General features: G+C 41.4%; 1 protein-coding gene across 7 annotated transcripts in view; it reads left to right on the top strand.

Annotated features, from left to right (window-relative positions):
* Positions 1-23736, top strand: part of cobl (cordon-bleu WH2 repeat protein) — a 55054-nt gene extending 31318 nt beyond the window's left edge. For 6 of the 7 annotated variants that reach the window (XM_037074109.1, XM_037074113.1, XM_037074111.1 and 3 more), the window contains 10 exons: positions 6490-7099; positions 10023-10181; positions 13722-14043; positions 15447-15565; positions 15724-15906; positions 16082-17649; positions 17784-18041; positions 18200-18316; positions 20571-20858; positions 21803-23736. In XM_037074109.1, coding sequence (XP_036930004.1) covers positions 6490-7099; positions 10023-10181; positions 13722-14043; positions 15447-15565; positions 15724-15906; positions 16082-17649; positions 17784-18041; positions 18200-18316; positions 20571-20858; positions 21803-21886 — 3708 coding nt within the window. In that variant the 3' untranslated portion in view covers positions 21887-23736. The remainder of the gene's footprint in view (positions 1-6489; positions 7100-10022; positions 10182-13721; positions 14044-15446; positions 15566-15723; positions 15907-16081; positions 17650-17783; positions 18042-18199; positions 18317-20570; positions 20859-21802) is intronic. The other variant, XM_037074115.1, reaches the window with a different exon arrangement.
* The last annotated feature ends 205 nt before the right edge of the window (positions 23737-23941 follow it).

Genomic DNA, 23941 nt, shown 5'->3' with positions numbered 1-23941 from the left:
AACAATCTGTGTGTGTCTTTATGAGAGCAGCACCGAATTAAATTATGTTTTGGAACATTGAGTTCACAGAAACACAAACTTTTTTTTTTTTTTTTTTCCTGCAATGATAGGCAATCTGTTATTGTGGTTTGGAAAGGAAGCCATGTCTACATTGGCTGTTGTGATAAAGGAGTTCAGAGAAACTCAGAGCTTTCTGCTTCACTACTCAGCAACAGAAGGTGATTCTTGAGTAAGTATGTTTGTGCTCGTGTGTTGTGAGTGCAGGAACACTGACAAATAAAGGCAGAATAACTGAAGCAGAGAGAGAGAGAGAGTGTACAGAGCAAATGAGTAAACTAAGTGACTTAGAGGGTCACAGAGAGAGACAGAAAGTCAGAGTAGAGGAACATCAGGTCTTGTAAGGGTTTTACATGTGTGTAAATGGGTTGTGCAACATTAACAATGCATGAGCTTTGGGATCATGTTTCAAAAATGCAGAACAGCATGAAATCTGGTTGGCCCTGAGCACCACCCTCGCCTTGCCGAAGGAGGATGCCACAAGGGAAAGGTTCAACAGAGGACAGATAGTATTAAAGAGCAGAAGGTGAAGGAACAAAAAGATCAGTGGCAGTAAGCAGGCTGGAAGGAACATTTTACAGATGTTTTAAAATGGATTACCTATAGCTAAACATACACTTGAAATTTTACTGCTGATGTATAACCAATCAGACAGGGTCCAATACCAAAAAAACTTTTTTGTTCTGCATGGCTGAGTCTGAAACCTGAAGCCAGGGAAGGTTGATACAAACCAGAGGAGAGAGGAAAGACATTTGGAGAAAGTCGCAATTCACATCACATCTGTGTGCTGAAGTGAACCCTTATGTGGGAATTAAAATTTGATGACTGTCTCTTGGTTCAAAGAACACAAATGAACCATGGCAGCAGAGACACTGTTGCAACTGTATTAGATTAGATTTCTCTAGAGAAATCCAGTTATCAGATTAGACAAAGACAAAGACTTCAAGATGATCCAGACAGTTTTTCAGTTTTTGATCAGATTCTGATTATGGCAATTTTTACTCTAGCAATTAAGTTTTAGTACTTTCCTCAATATGCTTTCAGTTTGATCCAGACTGCATGTTCTTCTGTCTGCAATGGCTGTTGTATGCACATGTTGGCATGCACAGAACATGTGTGTATATTTATATTTATGCTCTATTACTGACTCATTGTTTGCTATAATATTATTATAACCGACAAATATGTCCCGTAATACACTACAATAATTATTTTTTTTCAAATATAAAAATGTGAAATTATTGGTTGTCTCATTGGAATAAGCCCTGAGAAGCTAATTATAGGTTATCTGTATTAGCTCAAAAAAATACATCCAGATACTATCCCTAGTATTTATTTTACATTATCAATGTGTCCAACAAAATGGCAGCTGATTGGCCAAACCTCACATGTCCACTCATCAGTGGACATGTCAGGAATTACTTTTTGTGCACGCTGCATTCCTGCCCATGTCTGTGCGGCTTCTTGATTGATCGAGCTGGCTACGTTTTTCTTCCTGATGATCTGTCACTGTGCGAAAATAGAGTTGGCAGCAGAAGGAGGCTTTTTTTTCACAGCCACCCATCAGTGTCGTAGTTGTCTCCGATGGTAGCTAACTTTAATCTGCTCTAATGCAAAGTTCTGGTTCAATCAGCCAGACAAAACACAAGTTGCTACTGGATCTGTGTTCAGTAATGAGTGTTCCTGTAATTGTTTCTCTTTCTTCACTTCTGTTCTTCTTTCATGTTTTTTTCTTTCTATTTTCTGTTCCCCAGTGATATCAGCTTTTCTTTTAGCTACACACACTCTGTTGTGTCTCTGTTACTACAGCCTCCACTTAACCACATAAACAAAGTTCTGCCATATCTTTGCTGGTTTAATTGCTGTTAGTCCCTGTTATATTCATGATTAAATAGGCTTAGCATTTGCAACAAAACATGAGGAGGGACAAGGAAGTGTGACATTTTAAAAGCATTGCAAAGACAGAAAGAGGGAATGTAACCATAATTTCCAGAGGGAAGGTGTCCGTAAAGGTACATGTAGAGATATGTGTGTGTATATATATATATATATATATATATATATATATATATATATATATATATATATATATATATATATATATATATATATATTTACCTAGTTTACTCTAGTGATCCAATTTTGCCTTTGTCTTGCACATGTCTACTCACAACACAAATACAATTTTTTACTGCCTTTTGTCCTGCTGTATGTATGCTTAGTGGTTATGCTGACTGTATGTAAGCTTTCTATTCTTACTCACTGACCTTGAAGATGCTGAAATGAGATGCTGAAGTGTGAATTAGGGGCTTGGAATAGGGGAACACGTCACCCTGCGATGCGGCCTATGTAGGACAGGATCTGTTTGCACTTGAAGCTGTCAGAACATATTGTGTATGAGGACAGCCAGGACAGATGGGACCAACAAATGAAGCGAGTGTATGTTTATGTCGGTCTCAAACCGTTTGTGGCTGTATCTGTGTTTGTGTGTGTGTGTGTGAAGTTGGGTGTGGTGTCTGTGTGTTAGGATTCCTCAAAGCGTATGGATTTTATCAAACAAATAATAAGTCATTTGAAGTTTTAGAGAGGTAATCACTGATATGTTGGGTATTATAATTAGCAAGCAATCAGTGAATTCCTCTTATTATACATGGTGATCAACATTTCTTAATCCATTTACTGACATTTTATAGACCAAATAAGTAATCAGTTAATCAAGAAAACAATCGACAGTTTAATCCACAGTAAAAGTAATGGTAGTCACAGACCTAATAAATAGCTCTATTTGTATTTAAACATATCTGTATATGTAGGTAAGCGGTGAAGAAAACCTAGATTTCAGTAGGTTAGCAAAGTAGAGGACAAAAGAACTGGGTCAGCCATGTGTCTCCTTACCCTTAGCTAGCCTCTTCAAGGCCCCCCTTTTCACACACACATTGTTAAGTCTAAGATTTTTAACATAAAAGTCTTTTACATCCATCCTTCACCCACACATGTTCATTATAACACACACACACACACACACACACACACACACACACACACACACACACACACACACACACACACACACACACACACGCACACACAAAGTAACCCAACACAAGCTAACTGTCCCCCCGCTGTTATGATGTTTTTGACCTCGGTGCCCTCACTGTTGAGACAGTTCAACTGCTATTATTATCACTGACATGCACATACATACACATTCATGTGCACACACATATGCATGCATGTAAGAATTAAATCTTTCATGCTGGCATGCACAAGCACACACACATATACAGTGTAACCCCCTCTCGTAAACACACATACTCTATTTCACATTCCACATTAGTGCTGTAATGTTGCTCTGTCACCAAGCCCCACACCCATCAAGAGTCCATCAAAACAACTGATGAATGGTCATGCAACAGGTTGCAGCCTCCATGGGTGGCCCTATCTGATCAACGTGCTCCAACATTGGGCCCTTCGCCTCTCTAACCACAGGGTGGAAATTTTAATGGACACACCAGACTATCCTTGCATGACCCTCTGTGAGCTTTTGTCTGAAATATACCCATGTCCACATATACTGTGTTGTTTCTCTTTAATCAAAGGCCAAACAAAAGCCGGACCTGAAGAGAACAGTCTGAATATGTTAAAGCAAAGCCGCATGTTGGCAGACAGTCACAGCTTCGTGATATGCATATCTTAATTGGTGTAGTTCTCTGTCTCGATCTGTTGTTATCCTTGGGCAAAACAAGTAAGCTATTTGTTTAATGTTTTTGCGCTACATTTAGTTTACGTATGCTAACTCACTTAGTTGCCAGCATGAAGACAAAATAAGCAAAACAGCATTTGTTTGTAAATAGATTTGAGCAGTCTTCAGTTTGATCATGAGGCAAAAAAATTGCAGAGAACATGAAGACTTTGAATAACTGTAATCAAGACCTTAATTTTGCTTTTGTTTTTGGAGCTACAGCAGAACAAACAAAGCCTGATTGGTATGGAAACAAGGAAATCAGATAATTAGATGGTTGCTGATGATGTCTGATATCATCAGAAATAAATGGACTTCTGGTGACTTGTTGAATATATTTTTCTCAAGCAGGAAAAGGAGTCGGGAAGGCCTTTGTTTTTTTGAGCCCTGTAGATATTTGATACAACACAATGTCATCCATGAATCTGTCTCCTTGTGAGAATGAAAAACTAAGGAATGTCTGTCTTGTCTCTGCTGTGTGATTAATCAATGTCAAAACCAGTCAGTGGGAATAGGAAAGAGTTCAGGATCTCGACGTTGACAAATATGGATTTTATCTGTGTCTCTCATTGTCTAAAGCGAAAGAACTGTTCACTCAACTTTGTATTGATTTCATTTGACATTGTTCCTGCTTGTGATTCAGTCCAATATGTCTTGACTGTACTTACAGGTGACAGGACTGGAGAATCCACTTTGGCTGTCTGTTGTCTTGTTGTGACTTGACTTGTGATGTCATGACACAAGGTTGACTTAAGACATGAGCAGAAGTGGCCAGATCCTGCCTTTAGCTGGCAGCAATATGTGCGTAGCTGTTGAAAGAACGAGTGTTCCTTTCTCAAATCATGAAAAAAAACCCATCTTCCCTGATGATATACAGGTCTTCTCCTCTGTGTAACATCAGTTTGTGAAAGAAGCTGCAGTAAAATCAGTAAACATCACACATAAACACAGTGTATACATAATCATAGTACATAGTCAGCTTAACTTAATGTATAGTGTGACCTTGAATGTGGTATAATACACGAGTTAAGAGTTTTGGCTTTAGTCTCTAACAATCTTAAGTACATGCTGTGTTCCCAGTCGTGGCGCCAATAAGCCCATGAGAGCAGCACACACTTAACCCTGCAACCCTCAGCAACCCGCTAATCCATACACCCCAGCTCGGCCTGAGATGTGAGATATGCTGCTCCTTCTCATGTGCATATGTGAGAGAGTGCATGCACCCATACAATCACACAAAAAACGTGTGTGTTGCGGCCGCAGCTCTCCTCCTCTCATAGCAGGGCTTGGCTGCAGTCTTATGTTTCACTCTGCAGGGAACACGAGCATAAACATACTCGCACACATGCATGTGCACTCAAACACATCTATCTTCATAGGCAAGTCAGTCATCCATTTCAGCCTCAACTTTGACCCACATTCACTGGTATGTCTGTATTCATGTATAGAGGCCAGAGAGGAAGAGAAGCGGGAGACCAAGAAAGATAGAGACAACCAGTTGGGGGGCCATTTGGATATGCATGTAGAGGGTTCATTGAGTTCAGATTTGTAAACTCAGTTTGCATGCAGAAAGGCAAGGTGGCCTGATCGCTCTCTCTCCCTCTCTTGTGCTGCTGCATGATGCAACGCAACATGCAGCTCCGGGCATGTTCTCTGTTGAGTTTCAAAGTGAAGAATAAGTTGAACGCAGCAGCAGTAGTAATTGGGATTTTTTTTAAGAAATCAGGACATCCACACTGTTGAAACCTGCCCATAGCACTTTTAAATTGATTCTAAGAAATCTGACTTCACAGAGAGTGAGATCAGCTTGCACAGGATGGTGTGAATGGTCTCATCTCCCTGTGGAAGAAAACTGAGAATTTCCCACTTAGTTTGTCATCCCCCCCCCTTTTTTTTATTTGTCTTGCTTTCCTCTTCTGTTTTCCTTTTCAGTAAGCTTCTTTCTAAAACCAGCTCCAACCAGTCTGAATTTATTGTTTCTTTTTCCATCACAGTCATTATGCAAGACATAAAACAGGATTAATGTTATGAAACATCCATTGACAGATTGAACCACTTGTTCCTACTGAGCCAAATGTCACTTGATATCATTTGACTTTTTCCCTATAAATGACTTCTTGCCTAAGTGACTTTAGTTGTAGCTTGCCAATGATTGTGTTTGAACTGAATTGACGGAGTGCTGGCGCAATGGGATCAACATGACATGTTTTTTGTTGTGTGTTTGCACACACACGGAAGAAATTACATCATTTTGCAAATAACGGCTGTCACTTCAACCTCTGAAGTGATCAGTGAGTCAGTATTACGAGTAACTCAGCAAGACATCATACATTTGTATCATGGTTGATGTCCCTTGAACAAGCAGGAAAAAGTAAGTAAAATAAACATACATTATCAATAAGTGCTATCACAGTACCACTGCATCAGATACACTGTATCGCTGCCAGACATTATATGTCTTGTTGTATGATAATTTAAAAGGAATGTTGGCACTTGGATGTTGGATTTCAGGATGCCTGCCAGAACTCCTCTTGGTTTAATTACTCAGTGGTAAACTCTACTTCAGTCTTGGTAGACAGGCTGATTTATCATTAGACCACACACTCACACAACACACACACCCACAGAAATGCACAAGGTGCTCACATAAATTAACTGTCTACCGTCTCTCTCCTTTTCTCTCCCTCAAGTTCTATCAGATGGGCCTTGGCTCAGAAAGCCAGCAGAGGAAAAGAAAGGCTCCAGCCCCTCCTCCCACCCCAGCCTCCATCACCCCAGGCCCTGACGACACTTCAACTTCAGCCACTCACATTAGTGATAGCCGCACTGAAGAAACACCTACCCCAGCCTCCCGTACCAAGGTGGCACAGTCAACCACCATCTCTGCTGCCACTGTGGTAACGCAAACAGTAAAACCAGCCCCCTTAAAAGCTCAAGTGCAACCTCCAACTGTGTGCGTGGCCACCCCAACCCCCAGCTCTCCGACCCCAAGCAGCAGCACCTCTGACAGCCTGGCTGTCCAGGACTCAAGCTCTGAACTCAGCCACAGCCTTGACGACTCAGACGCTGACCTGGACCAGACCGGTTCTCAATGCAGCAGCCTCACCAGCAGCACAGTGAGCGGGTCCGTGCAGGTCCAACCCAATACGAAAAGCTCAAGCAGCCGGATGGAGGAATCCAGCAGTACAGCTATCATAGCAGAACAGGAAGTGACCTCAGCCAGCAGCTCCAGGTCTGAGACTGAGTCAGCCCTGAACCTGAAACTGGAAGAAGTTGAGAACAACAGACACAGTGCAATGGGTAAATATCTACAAAATGGCTGATGGCAGACACTCAAAAACCAGCACCTGACACAGATTCTAGAAACACCAACCAGCAACCAGTCAGAAAAAAAGTTTGAAAGGTATCTCTAATAATCCTAAGGTCATGCTTTCTGAAAACGTGCTGTAATTACCACACTCTTTCTTTGGCAGTGATGACACAACCTGTTTGTTCTAGTAATTGTCTAACATCAAAGAACAGCAAGTAACAGGTGTAATGCCAAATGACAGTGAAGGATATTGATAATGACAAAGCAGACATAGCACCACAGGCGATGAGGCGTTTTATATTTGTGTATCATTATAACACATAACACGCATTCTTTGTTTTGATAACTTGCATCAGTTGCTCTGTGAATTTAGTTTGGATTTAAACCAACTGGCAATTTCTTTTTTCACTGAACTTTTGACAGTGATGGTAAACACTCTTTGTATGTTAAAGTACTGAGACAGTCTAAAGTTTTCTACCTGTTAGAAAGCGACTGAATGCCTGCCCTGGAGGACAGAGCTGTCACTCCGCTGCAACGTCTGAAACTTAAACTGTCGAGAATGACACACATAACCTTACAGTGAGTGTGAGTGTGTGTGTGTGGCTGAAGGAACAGGAACTAGTGGAGCTGGTTTTCATCATAACTCATGAGACAATACAGTCCTTGTCTCTCGCTTGGAATTGTCAATCCCTCACGTTCGTCCTATCTTTCTCTCTTTTTCTTTTCTTCTTTATCTCACTCTCATATGCCTTCAGCCGCTCACACAAATCTTTAAAGCTGGCAGATACAAAGACAGACAGATCCATCATAGATTTAAACAGGATCTACTTGAACTCCAGCTGGCCTCGTATTGATCTTTATATAACCTAGATCTTTCTCCGGAGCAAAGTTATACTGCAGTGGAGGGCTGTCTCGTCTGACAGGGGCAGAGATGAGAGGAGTCGTAGACCTTAGAAAAAAGGATGAGGTGAGGGTACTAGAGTGAGGTTCAGAGAAAGGAGCATGGGAAGGTTTTGGCAGTGGGGATGACAGGGCAGCAAGGTAGAAACAAGGGGACTAGGGGGGTTTAAGGAGAGGAGAATGATGGACAGGCAGATGAAAGCAAGAGAAAGGATGAAGTATGAGGAGGTTAGTGCATTAGACAGGATGGAAGAGACAGCACCAGGATCATTAATACATTCATAGACCTTGGTGCTTCTCTTTTTCTGTTCTGACACTGCTGACAGTGCATTACCCTCTCCTTTGCTTGACTTTCTACCTGTTTCCATATAGATAGATAGATAGATAGATATTCTCCACTGCAGCCTGAAAACGGCTCTTCGTTATACATGGACAGAACATGTTGTGAATGAATAGCTGGTATACACGTTAGGGCTAGACAACTACACCCTGCAGGTACAGTATAGGGTGGTGCCCCTGTGCTTGTATAGGCAGGGACAGAAATGTACACAGTACACTTATTAGGTTTGAGGTAGTCAGTCATTTAAGCAAAGTGTAAACTGTAGACCATTTGCAAGAGATCTGATTCTAGAGATGGACTGGGCCCAAAACTACAGGCCTAGTGTGCACACACAAATCATGAAACTAAAAGTGAGTTACACAATAATATAGAATTATATATATTAGTATATTTTTTATTTTACCCTATTGCCTCTTCTAGCACCTCTTCAAACTCTTACAAATAAAAGTTCTTTGTGTATACTCTTGTGTGTGAGAGTGTGTGTGTGCTTGTGTGCGTGTGTGCTCCAGAAAACTGTCAAGGTTATGATGGTGTTGTTTATCATCTCGGCCCTGCACACTGTTTCAGTTCCTTCCTAATGTCGACAACAGAGTAAACACATCGACAGCACCTGCTGACTAAGACACAGGCACACTGATGCATCACTTGTCTTATGAGAACATGTTGGCAGCTATATTTTAACAGTGCTGTTTTACAGTAAGTGTGTCCTTGCCCCAACAATCCAATGTATTATCCAGATTGACTTTGCATTATTCATCAGTCCACACTTCTGTTAGCACCACCAAATTAATTTTTGTAATGAAATACGGTTGAAACACAAGGATGAGGGTGGGCTATTGGATGCCAACACAAAATCGATCTAAGAGTATGACTCTTTCAGTAATAATAACATGTAACATTTGATATTGACATAAAGACACTCTGTATCACTCACTGACATAACTACAGTATTTCACGAAAGCATTTACATTCATCTTTTCTGGAAATGTCTCGATTGTGGTAAATAAAAGTGGTAAACAGTGACAGCTGATTAAACTGCAATCTTATCTGCTTATCTATTTATTTAGAATTAATAGAAAATATATAACATCTAACAAGTTTTTTATAAGCTAGATGTTACTGAATACTTAGAGCCCCAGTGGAAGAGTACACAGCAGAGAAATAAACCAGATCCCGTCCTACCACACGTTATTCTGAAGCATTTACTTTTTTCTTGTCTTGAAACTCCAGCTGATACTCTGCTAGACTTTTGTTGCCAAGGCTGAACCCTCGACTAAATACAAGGTCAGGTAAATTGGAAAATTCCACTGAAGCAATGGTAAAAAACTGGACAAATAAAAGTACTGTAAATACTAGCTTACCGTACTTAAACAGTGATAACCTTCATGGTAGTAGAAAAGAAAGGAGTTCTGCCCACAGAAACTCAAACCAGAAAATCTGAGGATAAAGACGCCACTGTTTGAATACCAAGAATGCAGCACAAGAAGACAGAAGACGTTGCCAGAATAAATAAAAAACACAGATCTTGGTGATTACATAACAGTTTCTGTGCTACTTTCAGCTTGCAAAAAAGTTTACATGTACGATGTTTTTGCTTCACGTCCCATTTTTTTTTTTTTTTTACAAACTTGACCATCAGTGCCTGCCCTGCCTGCATGCTGTTTCTCCTGCAGGAACTGCTGATCGACCAGTACCACCCAAACCTCGTCGTTCCCCAGCCCGGGAGCCACCAGAGCTTGTCTTAGCCCCTATCCCATCCTCCCCTCACATAGAGCCCACAGAAAGCAACTCCCCACAGAGTCCCGTGGAGGCAGAGGAAGAGGCTCCCCAGTGTAGGTTCCAGATGGACTGCGTCTCCCTCTCCTTCGCTCTGGGTGTTTTTCTCTCCTTTCCTAGAAGCTGTTCTCCTGGTTTTCTAACTCAAATCTCATTTGTCCCTATCAGAGTTTGTATTTTTGCATCTATTCTTCCACTGCCGATCCTGTTGATGCATGTGAATGTTGAACTCTGCCCTTACACATGCTTTCCATCTCACTCTTTCCATCAGCAACCCGGGCAGCTGAGTTGTTAAGTGATACTGGTACCATGTGAGGTCTAGGTGCTTCATATCTATAAATGTCAACCCTTAAGCCGCATTATTTCTTGTTGGTCCAAAAGGTCAGGGCTGGGGTCAACCGCAATCAACTGGAGTGCCTTTTTGGTTGCATTAATACCGTACATAGTATTATATTAGATATATAATGGAAGACTAGATAGCTGAAATACTATTATTCTGCATTTCACTGCTCTTTCCTTACATCTAGGTTTTCCTCTGGATGCTGTGCAATGTTTACTATCTTTCCATCTCAAATCTCATCTTTCCTTTTCTTTACTCCCCACCCCGCACCCAACTTTGTAGTGTACTGCTGTGGGCCTGTGCGTCTGCGCTCCAAACACTCCTGAAGTCTCTGTCCGGCGCGACCCGTTCCTTCGTCTGACAGTCCACTTTCTTCAGCTCCCTTTGCTTCATCTCCTCCCTTCTTCACTACCCTGCTCGCATTCTCTTGTGAAATTTTATACTGTTTCTCTTCTTCTCTTGTATTTGTAGTCATGGTCTTACTGCTATCAAAATTTGAATGGTCTCACTTCTATCACTTGCTTTCACTCGGTGTCACAGAACCTCATAGGAACCACTTTGCAGCAGCCTTTGTCTTTGTCATTCTTTGATCTGTTGAGGATACAAAATGCTCCAAGTGAAAGCAAGTTGTTCTCTCCAATCTCACTCTGAAAGCAACGTTGTTTCTCTGTAGATTTTCTTTTTTTGTCTTTTCTTTTCTTTTCTTTTTTTTTTTTTTACAAATGAATGTACATAATGTTGGTGGTTTTGCATTTCAACTTGATCTGCTGGTTGTTATCGATTGTGCATGAGCTCAGAGCTGAGTTAAAAGTGGACACACAGAATGTGGTCAGAGGACTATACAGTGACAGATGAGCTAAACCATGGATGTATCACGTTACCCTGTGATTGATGAGTGACATGCTGGGAGGGGGCTATGAGGCAAGGCCATGCGATATCTATCAGCCAATATTTTGGTGATGTGATATCTGCAGATCGATAGTTGGGCAGTGTGTGTTTCTCTCTCTGTTCCTAGTGTTGTGGCTTGGTTTAGAAACCTGAGAGGTGAAAGCAAGGCTGCCTTTATGGAAAGGGTGATCTATCAATGAGATGTTGCTTTTAGGCAGTGGTGCCTTATGAATATTAAAGACAAAGGTAGCTCATCACAGTCTACATAGAAAAGAGAATGGCACTCCACATTGATTTGTTGTAAAACATGTGTTATTATTAGTGTGAAAGCTTATCGTTACATGAATGCTTCAAAGCTTGTTTTTAAAATAATGGGTAGGGATCCAGAATTACCCATCTGTTGTTACATCCTGTGTGAATAAGGGGTTAATTTTTTGGATTCAAAGAAAAAAAGCGATCTGGGGGATTTTTGGGCTGAAATACTGCAATAAACGTGGCTTTAAGTCACAGTCCAGTCACAGAAGCAACTTGGTTACAATGATGAGCACTGTATTATTGCGCAAATATGCCATAAAAATGTGTGGTAGACTATAACAAGAAGATTGAACTCTTGTTTTAATCTCATGACTTGTTATGTACCATATGAATGAAACTATTGTGGTTTCACAGAATCTAATTGTTTTTCTGGGAAGTAGAATTTGAGATGATGGTTAACTTTTGGCTCTGATTATAGCATTGCACAAGGCAGATCTGGTTTTATTATTAATATGAAATTTACAGTAATCCAGTTTTTATGTGAAGTATGATTTATCTTCTGCACGTAGGCCTGCTAAGCCGTTGAGTTGTGGTGCAAATATGTTGCCTAGTAGGAGGATGTGTGCTCACTGTGCCTGTAGATTTGAATTGATTACATGAAAGGAGCACTTACTGTAAAGTCAACCTGTTTATGTTTGAAAGACATTTTTCAATTAAACAGCTGAAGACTGCATCACACAAAGACTTGGGTTTGGCATCATGCATGGATTGCCACAGTTAGACTTTGACAAGTAATACGTCACAGTATTGATTTGCTTGGGACACGTTGTTTGGCTTTAACAGAAGCATGTGCCTAATGTCACCTTGTGTTGGAAGTTTTAGAACCGTGTGTTGGTGTTAACCTGTTAAGCATATGTGTGTAAACATAAGCAGGCATAAGACAGTGTGAGTATACATGCACTTGTCTGTGCATGCGTATGTGTGTGTGTGTGTGTGTATGTGTGCTGATTGTGGCTGTTGCTGGCATGACTAAGCTGTTGCTGGGAAGGAGCTGGGAGGACAGCCCTGTGAGTCATCACCACATCTCCTGGAACTGACTGTTCTCTCCACACCATTAGGACCGGGCCCAAAACTGACAGGCCTAGTGTGCACACACAAAGTCTCTCTCTCTCTCTCTCTCTCTCTCTCTCTCTCTCTCTCTCTCTCTCTCTCTCTCTCTCTCTCACACACACACACACACACACACAAAGGAAGACATATTGGAGCACAACAAATGCGCAAATACATGCACAGACTCACAGACACCTGGTGTTACAAACCAGGTCACTCACTGTTGAATTCAGTTTAAAGAATCCCCTGTTGAGTTTCCAGTGATGTGCATGCTGGCCGGGCTGCTGAAAAGCCAACAAATGGTACATTGATTTTTATTCTCTTGGCCTAGAGTTCAATGAGATCAGTGACAGACTAAATAGGTTCTCCAAAACCCACAGCACTGACCAGAGCATGACTGTACCAAAGAGATGAGAGGGTTTGAAGCAGTACTATCTTTCACTGGAACCTTAAACAGTACTGTAAAAATCTAATTAAAAGGGTTTGTTTACAGTAAATCCACCCACAGATCATTAAAGCTGTTTTATCAAGCCACAAGTGGATGTGGTCCGGGCTTGCGTTTGTATATTTGGCCTGTGTTTTTTGGTTTGTGTGTGTGTGTTTGGTGTCAGAATGAATTTTGAAACTAACAAAAATACTTCCTCTCCACGATTTTTTCCCCGTTGCTCCCATCTCTCGCTTGCTCTGCATCCTGTGCTTCTTTTCAGACAAATTCAGACAAATAGTGACATCAAATCATTCAGAAATGATTTGGTGTGTTATTTTTCTCTGCGCTCTCTCAGGTATAAAATGTCTTTCAAGGTTTGTTGATTTAAGAAAATTAAATAAGGCCGAAAAGTTCATGCATGGTGTGAGTAAAAACATAAAGCTTCTTACCATACACAACTTTTCCATTCGAAAGCCATTGTTTTTGATGTTGAGTTGCTACTAACAGTTGCTGACATTCTTAAAGGACAGTGATAACGCCCAGTACTGATGCTAAGATGTTCCTTTCCTCTCCCAGCTTGGCTCCACTCCATGCAGAGCGCCACAGTCACTGACCAGAAACCAGAAACTGAAACACCCGAGGAGGAGACGATGTCCTTGGGAAGCAGCAGCGGTGGAAGCAGCCTGCCCGACCAGGGTTACGCTGCCTCTGAGGGCATGGCAGAGGGCGAGGACTCAGGCTTGGTCAGCTCTCTATCCGACATTCAACCTACATCCCCAGATGGGAGTTTGTCTCTGGATGGGAGCAGCGGAGGTGGAGGAGAGAGACTGCTGGGACCGGTGCGGGACAATTCCAGTGACAGCGATGAGGGATGTGCCACATGGGGATCAAGGCACAGGTAGAGAGGAGGTCACGGCAATCACAAATAGAGAAAGCAGAAAGTGGCAGAGAGTAGAATAAAGTTGAAAAGCACTTACTGTATGTTGTACATTTTAATGTGTGATATTTGGCCATTAAGATGATAAAAGTCACATTTAGACATCTGCTTTGGCCTCAAGAGAATACGAATGACTCAGTGTCTACCTTACTCATTTGTCTCTCTGGCAACATGCTTCCCAGTATTTGCTTTTTGCTGATTCCAAGTACCTCAAATCTTCCCAATTGCTGTCACCTTTTATTTTAAAATCCATTTTAATAGATCCTGGTTTCCTGGCAGGCGAGATAATGCATGTGCCATTCAACTTGCAGTCGATTTGAGCCAACCAAACCACAGACGACTAACACCTGCATGAAGATTATCAGTTAAATTCTTGCATAAGCCGATCAAGTTCGGTGTCACGCTTGTATTTTTACCTGAAGTTAGAACCATCACTGTTTCAGCCAGCCATAGAAGTCTGTCCCAGGTTTTTAACTGTGCCAGCAGTCATAACCAAGAGCAGTTCCGGCCATGTGCTAAAACTGAGTTGTTTCCAAAGCTGGCACCCTCAACTTTCAGTGCTGGGCTTTCATAGTTATGGTTCTAGGCCCGCTTTCAAAGGGCTTCGTGGAAAAATGAGTGCTGCCCCAGATCACTTTTCGCCTTTTAAGTTGTTGTGAAATGTGTATGGTAATGTGCCCAGACTGAGATTCTGGGATCGATGGTCTTCATCAGAGAAACCCTATGAATCCTGGGTCTGGCCTGATGTTTCTGGCCTCTGTGTATTCCAGGAAAACACTGTAACCCCATTTTCTCAGAATCGTTGAGGAAAAGAGGACCAGTCCAAGACTCTTAGAAGACAAATTCTATTTGGTTTGGCCTTCTTGTTGCAATTTGTTATGGCTAATATGCCAGTAACCCATGAGAATGCTCTGCTGAACCCCTAAAGAGAGTGAAGGAAGTTTAAACTGTGGTAATAGTATCTTTAGAGCTACATGTCTCAAAGCCAGCAGGCTCCAGTAAAAATAAAATTCAACTTTGAACAAGCCAAAATATTTAACACAAACACATTTGTTTTTTCTCTTCTATTGAACTGTATTTAGCCTTTTGGTTTCTGTGGCAGATTAGAAACGGCAAGAGTGCTGGATTTAACAACAACATCAAATAAGCAGTTCATAACAGCTGTCAGGTGGTGACTGTTAATAAAAATTATGGAGTCATGGGTAGTGCTGTGTTACAGCTGTCCCCATGCACTGATTTCTTGTTTACAAATGTAATGGGGCTGTGTGTGTGTGTGTGTGTGTGTGTGTGTGTGTGTGTGTGTGTGTGTGTGTGTGTTTTAACATGATGTCTTTATAACACTAGTTTGTATTTACCATCCTCAGGGACAATGACATCAACCTAAAGACAAAGTCAGGCAGGTTAAAGGACAACTATGAAGATGACCCAGAGCTCACAGCCCAGCTCCATCAGACGTTGGCTGATTTTGAAGCAAACCTTGCAGGTGAGGAGACATGCCATGTATTAAACATAGGTTTAAAACATTGACCACAAGTGACTGTTCCGAACTCAGTCAATTTTGATCAGTTATAGCCATGGTAATATTCCTAAAAAGTATTGTCTCATAACCCTGTAATCTGTTGCCCTTTCCAAACCACATAGATATAGTTTCAGTGAAGAGGACTCCCTATACCATGTCCACTGACAGCAATGAGGTGCCAGTGTCTGTAGTGGACATGGATGTGCCAGTCACAGCCATAGATGAGGTACTGGAGGACTATGAGCATAACATTGTTGAAAATGAGAAAAAGTCACTGACCAGGACTGAATCTGCTGGCACCAAAGGTAAGAAGAACAGCAATCAATATGAATAGATCATATAGTAGCTGACATGTCAACAGCTATAGTTACTTTGAGAGGCATTTATTCAGGCTCAGTGGTATTAGTACAAGACAGTTAAAAACTTTTATGTATCTCATTTATACATTTTTTTGGCTTTGCTACTTTTGTTTTACCACAGGTCCAGGCTTTGGTCGCCAGTCCAGTGAAGAGACAAAGAACAAAAACAACAATGCTTGTCCAGCTGCTGGCAGTAATAAAAGCCGCAGTGAAAATACTACGCAGCCCAGTAAGTCAAAGGAGAAGAAGTCTAAAGGTGATAAAAAGGAAGAAAAGATATTAGAGACAAAAACAAAAGAGATCACTGATGCCAATGAAAAAGGTGTTAAAAAAGATAAACAAAGAACAGCACCTAATGCTGACCTGCAGAAATATGGCAAGAGCACTGAGATCAAACCGGATCCTGTTAAAAGTAACATTATATCTGTTCAAGAGAAGAAACCTGTTCTTCCACCAAACATTCAGAGAACGGTATCTACAGAAAGAGAAGAAGAGGTACACAGAGATAACCAAAATAACTCCAGCTCAAATGCTTCATATGGTAAAATCACTCGCAATGTCACATCACGCTTCGGTATGAAAACGTTCACTGTGGTCCCACCCAAACCCGCCGTCTTACAAGCTGCTACGGGAGTGCCAGCTGCCACATTAACTGTCGGTGCCATTAAGATTGACGATCAAGGAAACATGGTGAGAGCGGGTATCTACAGGAACAAAGTGAGTGGCTCTTCAGAGCTGGGAATGAATAACAGTGAGGGGTCTCAACTTGTTGGAAAAGCCAAAGCTTTTTGGTGCTCAAATGAGAGACAAGAAAGTGCTGTTGCCCAGAACAGAGGTCTCATTGATAAGACTAAGGAGAGCCCAGATGGCCTGAAAAGTACTCCTACTGCAATCTCAGAAACTACAATGAAGACTAGTAATGGTGAGGACCTGAAAGTGATGCAAACTCCACTTAATAAACCTGGGGAGAGACTCCAGCCTAAAGTGATGGTTGAAGAAGCTAAAGAACCAGCGAAAGACATCAGAGTTGCAAAAGAGGAGCAGCTAGAGAGCAAGATTTCAGTGTCCAAGCCAATTAATAAACCAACCCTTCCTCCTCCTATCCTTCCAGACCAGAGAAAAGACCTGTTTTTCCTCAAACCATCAAGAAGAACCTCAAGCCAATACGTGGCATCTGCCATCACTAAATACAGTAAGACCTCAACTACACCCAGCTCTCACGTACCTGATTCCTCTGCCTCTTTGAGAACACAGACTGTTGGTTTCCAGAGATCAGGCCGGTCCATCCAAGTGAATCCACACCAGTCTTCCCAGTTATCTTTGTCAGATAATAAGGAGAATGAATCTGCTTTTAAATCCAGCCCTCCCAGTCCGAAGAGGTCTATGAGCTTCCCGGAGTATGTGTCAGATAGCCAGAGGGATTTTGGTGAAGTGAGATCGGACAGGGGAGGATTTGGTAGCAGCGCTGGATCCATCAAAGGAAACTCTAATACACTGGAAACAGAAACAACCAAGAATAAGCGCTTTCAGTCCACTGGCCCCACCCAAATAAATATGACCGCCAATAATGACAGAGATAATGGTGAACATATTCTGCCCAGAAGTTCCAGTCCTGCCGAAAGGAGTCCTCCACATTCATCTGCCAAACCATCCGCAATCCCCAAGACTGTGTCGCAAGGCCAGACAAGTGTGAGTAAAACATGCAGTATAAATACTGTATTTCATGTTGTGGGTCTCTTGAAAAACAAACATTTTAAATCATCTTTACAGCAGAATTGTAACTGTTACAAAACTGTAGTTAATACTCCTCATCTTGTCTTCAGAACACGAGAGACATGCTCAAGGTAGACACTCGACCAACACCTGATGCAAAACCACAACCGTCTGTGACAGTGGTTGACAGTGGTGTGACGCCTGCGCCTGCAACTGCAACTGCACCTGTACCTCCCCCCATGACACTGTTTGGCCCAGTGAAAAAGTTCAGACCAGTCATTTGTAAATCTGTTGAGAAAGAAACGTCTCTGCACACCAGCCTGATGGAGGCAATTCAGACAGGCGGAGGCAGGGACAGGCTCAAGAAGGTGAGATCAAGATAAATAAAGTGCAGTACTGCAGTAGCATCGATCTGATCAACAGTAGTAAAATTACACCATGTGCTTAAATTCAGCACAGTCTTAATGATTGCATTGTCTGGAAGAGTTAAAAGGGGATTTTGATTTTCTTTTAATTTTCTTTTTAGATGACCACACCTGGTCCCAGCAGCATGAAGACAGCATCTTATGTTGAGGAGGAGAATGAGAGATCCGCTCTTCTGGCTGCTATTAGAGCTACAACCACCTCTGGACGGCTGAGGAAGGTAAAACTCTCTCTTAGCTATTTACACAATATCACTCCATGTCTGTCAGTATCACTGGGGGTGGTAGCAAGTTTAAACCCTACCCTAAACATCATAAGAAAACAATGACTACATGTACATGCACGCTTGTTTTCTAATATACAGAATACCATTTTACAAAAGTACAAAAGTCTTGTAAACGTATTCCATTGGGAATTTCTAAATAAGGCCTTATTCCGAATGTCACACTTTCAGATTAAGGATGTGCCAATATTATTCAGGTTGTAGGAGCATTCTTGGATATCAACAGCTTTTTGGGTATGCAGAAATATTGCACTGTAAACCACGACCTTTTCAAGAAGATGGCTGAAGGAATGAAAGGGGGAAGCAGTGTTTGAAAATTGGAACAGGAATATAAGTGAAGTAAACATTTTCTTTGGTGAGGTAAACAGCTTTGTAGGAGTATTGTCTTCTTGTGCATGTAAACTAGGGTGTGACTTACATATCGACGAGCTGATATCTTGGCCCCATATTGGCTATCACAGATATATCGTATATGTTGTCTCATATGAACATTTTTTTTTAAAGATCATTGGAAAGATGCTTGGGGTCATTTATAATGTTCACATTCCCAGTGAACTTTAATTGTTTGAGTGCACAGATGTCATTTTAGAAACTGTAAATTATCCTGCCCCTGTTACATATCTTTGTAAACACATTTGAGCTGTACCCAAAAAGACCGTCAAAGTGAACGGCAGGCTGTCCACAATCCAAGCAAGCTCCTCGATACTCCCTCAGCGGTAGGAGGGGAAGCCCCCATCACTACACCGAGGAGTCATTTATCAAGTTCAATTTCAGTATTGTTTTGAGCCATTGTGCTTTTGCAACAGACGTCTGGAAAAGTGGACTGAGTCACATTTTGAGTGAATGTTGTTTGAACTTATTCTGACGAATTATGAAAAAAATCAAAATAAAGAGGATAAAGACTTACTTCTACATGCTATCAACAAAAAACTGATCAAAAGGGGGCTCCACAGCTCTGACCACCAGTCTGGGGCCTTGTGCTTAACCTAATGCACTAATGCTTAAAGACTGTAGTATAAAAGGGATATGTCGCTCTCTTAGTAGCCAAACACCTGTAGCATCTGTCTGATAAAGGTGTCACAGGTTTGCAGTTAATTCTACTCTAGGGATCATCACAAATAATGCGTATTGGTCGATGTATCAATCGAAATATTTCGGAATTGTGTTACTCCTCATATCGGTATCGGCCCCCAAAATCAAGTATTGGTTGAGCTCTAATGTAAGCTTTGTTAAAGACTATACTATGCACTTTCAGTCTTCTCGAGTGGCCCCTCAAATGTATCCGCTCTTATCTTCTAACAAATGTTAAGTCTTTACTTTTATCACATCAACGATACTGTTTCTTAGCCAAGCTAGGTAATTTTTTTATAGACCCTCGTGGTCCCCAAGAGGTGAATCCTGATCCCTCTGTCGAGTGCACTTTCCTTTTAGTATTAACTAGCAAATGTTGGCATGCTAATGCTCTAAACTAAGATCATAAACATGAATATCCTACCTTCTCAACTTCAAGATTACAATTTTGTCATAGGGCTTTAGCATTTAGCATTGCTTCATAGAGGGTGACTGTAAGCTCTTACACTTGTTTGACTCAGAGAGCAAAGACATATTTGTTGTGGAATTATATAAAGCATGTTTATAAGGAATTTCGAATGTTAAACTCTTTGAATTGTGAGCCAGTTAGCAGCACACAAACATGTATGAACCAGGTTATGCAAGCATGGGTGTCTGTTTCCGTCCCTCTGTGTGGACTGCGAGCTGTGGTTTGCTGTCATGTAAGGACGCATGTGGAATGAAAGGGGCAGAGAACGTGCTGCTGTAGCCGAAACATCTGTGGTTCTATTCTGGAGGTTCCTTACCAGAACTGGAATCTCAGGAATGCTGTGTGCCTAAATCGGACTCAGAAACTTTGTGCCTCTTGAAAAAAGAAAAAGTAGATAAATAAATAAAACACAATGGAAGCTCAAGAATAACCAAGATAAAATCATACAAATGTGCAAAACAGAAACTGCTGCAGAAAGATTAGAACAGAGAAGAATTTGTGTGTGTGTGTGTATGTGTGTGTCAGATGTTAGATACACTTGTGTGTTAGGTCTGACGTTTGAGTTCAAATGCACTGATGTGAGAGCAGCTGGCCCCTGCCTCTGTTTATGTGTCTAGAGTTACCATTGTCTCACCTCTTTGTGTCCTCCAGACCAAATCTGAGGCTGCTGATGAGCTTGAGAAGTTCAGGAAGGCTTCTGTGGAGGAGAGCAGTGCGGGCCCTCCCCCCTCTCCCTCCTCTCCCTCTCCTCATGTCTTTACCCCACCACCGCCACTGCCGCCCACGAATGCACCTCCACCTCCTCCCCCTGTCCTGCCCCAGGCTAAGCCGAGCACTCTGGCACATCCAAGTGCTAACGCCCCTGTGAACCCTGCCTTGGCCAGGGAGGCTATGCTGGAGGCCATTCGCTCTGGATCTGCTGCAGAGAGGCTAAAAAAGGTAAGAACACGGAAAAAAAAAATGGCAACCGTTCACACCACAGAGTCAAAGTTAATTCTGCAGCTGCTTCAAGAAAACACAACAATGAGGGAGGAGTTCAACTCTTCATCACACATGTTGCTTAGGGTCAAATTATATTGCTGTTGGTCTCATCTGCAAAACAGGGAAATACACATGAAATAGAAACAAAGCAGGAGCAAAGAAAATTTAGCATTGTAGCAGCAACTGATGAACATCATAATGATAGGATTTTTCAGTTTTTCTCCTGGTTCACAGGATGCCTTAATTCACCCAGAGAGACTATTATCAAAGAATAGAGAGTCTGTCATAAAAATGGGCAGAGACAAAGCAGATAGAGGCGAGAAAGCCAGAGACAGCAACAGAAAAGCATATGATTTGAAGTAGCGTCCTCTCTTCACATCTTCGGTCTGGTTTCTCACGTCTCGCCTCGTTGGAAGACATCACTGGCAGAACAAAGCCCTCCTGTGGTGCAGCAGCCGGGAAACTGGAAATGAATTGCAGATTGTAACACATTCGCAGATTCATCTGACAGCCATACTGTACCACTGTGAGAATATTCCTAAGAAGATAAAGTTCATATTCAGGTCAGCAGCTGTGTGAAATTATAGTTGCCAGAAGCATTTTTTTTGCATTATTATTTTCCTGTCATTTCAATCAGACAGAAACAACTGCAGAGAATGAAAAGTTTTAGGAGGAGAGAAGTAGTCAAAGAATTCTTGACCGCATCTCTTTTCAGTTCTGATGAGGTAAAAAAGTTAACTCATAAGATCTTTTGAGTTTGGTTATGTTTTTTCTTTCAGCATCCGGTTAGACACCACAGAAATGTATATATTCTTCTCTTCACACCAAGAACTATTACTCCTGTTGTCACTGAGGCGGGGTGGGGAACTGTTAACATGACGTGTTGTGTCTCTGTTAAACAGGTCGCTGTACCCAAAAAGACCGTCAAAGTGAACGGCAGGCTGGGCACAATCCAAGCAAGCTCCTCGACACTCCCTCCGCAGTAGGAGGGGAAGCCCCCATCACCACAGCGAGGAGTCATTTATCAAGTTTAATTTCAGTTTTGTTTTTTTGCCATTGTGCTTTTGCAACAGATGTTTTGGAAAAGTGGACTGAGTCACATTTTGAGTGAATGTTGTTTGAACTTATTCTGACGAATTATGAAAAAGAAAATAGAGGATCAAAAATTATTTCTACATGCTATCAAGAGAAGACTGATCAAAAGGGGGCTCCACAGCTCTGACCACCAGTCTGGGGCCTTGTGCTTAACCTAATGCACTAATGCTTAAAGACTGTAGTATAAAAGGGATATGTCGCTCTCTTAGTAGCCAAACACCTGTAGCATCTGTCTGATAAAAGTGTCACAGGTGAAGAGGTTTGCAGTTAATCCTACTCGCAGATCTCAGATCAGATCTCTCAGTAAGCTTCTAACACTGTCTTTGGTGGGAAAAGTCCATCCTGTGTCCATCCTCATAACAAATTGCTGTTCCTGAACATATCTTGCCATCTGTACTTGAATTCAGTAGTTTTAACTGGAAATCTGTACAAAAATGTGTGCCAATGAAAGCAAATATAGATGGTTTATGATACTTTAGATCTTTCTTCTTTTTTTTTTTTTGCTCTGATCATTTTTTTAAGTTATGGATGCCTTATATACTGTTGCTCAGTCAGTGTTATGTGTATGGTGTTTGATGTAACAATTCTATATGGGGTGCAATAAATTGGATATGGTGATGTTTTCAGATTTGAACTACTTCACATCTGTTTAACAAATTAAGATAACACTTCAGATTGATCCAATGTCTGATTTTTTTTTAAAGGTGTAATATTAAATCCAGATCTGGTCCGTAATGCCAATTTCTGCAGCTCTTGGCTCTGAGGGAGGAGTAGGATGGTGGAGACAGACTTGTGCCTGTTTACTCAATGCGCTCCTGTTTTAGTTTCTAACTTTCATTTGTGCTGCTGTTAAAGATCTTAAGACATTGTTATACATGATCGATGCCCTGCAGAGACTTATACTTGTACAGTAGAGATATGACTGACCGTGCCTTTGATGTTTGACTGTATTGGAGATGAGCCTCTCTTTTTCTGGTCATTTCAATATTTTTGAAGCACTGTTATTGAAGTATATCAATGGTGGGTGCCACCAGGAGCTAAGAGATTATTTTATTAATAAACTAGTCACTACTATTAAGTAGTATTCAATACAAACAAGCAGTTGTAGGAAAGCAGTTGTTTAGCGTATCAGTGGCCTTGATTTTAGGTAAGTGTTATTGTGTCTGCTCCTCTGTAGGTGAAGTTTACAGTGTTGAGTAGGTATGGCTAGAAGGAGGGTGGACCGCTGCCATTGAATGGTATGGTTATGAATAAAGTAGCCTAATCGTCTTACGCGTCCATGTTCAGGTGTAAACACTTGCTGCTTTGGATTGTCAGATTAATCTGAGTAAAGGGAGTTTAGATTTTATTTTAATTTATGCTCAGTTTTCAGCACTTGCTCAGTATTTTACTGATTATTTCATGTTATTTAGAGAGTGAAACCCTTCAAGCTTTTCTGTTTATTTTTTTGCCCCCTCGGCTTAGAAGGGGTTGCTTCACATCTGCTTCCACACACAATAGCCTGCAGCACATCATAGCATTGTATATTTTGTAAAGTAAAGAGAGATCTCCAGCGAGAAAGACTCGATTCAACTCTTTGATAGAGAGGCCGTTTCACTGATAGTGTGAACATTTTATAAGCTATTGCTTTATAAGTTTTAAGTGCACATTGTGTTTTTGTTTTGTTTTTTTTCCTTGGGGAGGTTGCACAACTGTTTTTGTCTACCTAATTTTTGATTCAATAAATCATTTTGTAATCAAGTGAAAGACATGCCTGTGATTTCACCTTATTTACCCCCAAAGTTTGCATCTTCCCCTCTCAAATTAGACAAATGTTCAGCAGATGGTAGCGTGAACCTTGCCCTGGAAAGCATCACTCTGATGTGCCCTTGCCATTCCCAGCAGTGTGGCTGCCTGTAGACTGTGGTCATCCTGCTGTCCTTATGAAATATATTGCAACCTCTCTC

The sequence above is a fragment of the Acanthopagrus latus genome, chromosome 17 (genome assembly GCF_904848185.1).
Source record: "Acanthopagrus latus isolate v.2019 chromosome 17, fAcaLat1.1, whole genome shotgun sequence".
NCBI lineage: Eukaryota > Metazoa > Chordata > Actinopteri > Spariformes > Sparidae > Acanthopagrus > Acanthopagrus latus.
Note: the sequence above shows the minus strand (reverse complement) of the source record. Positions and strands in the feature narration are given on the sequence as shown.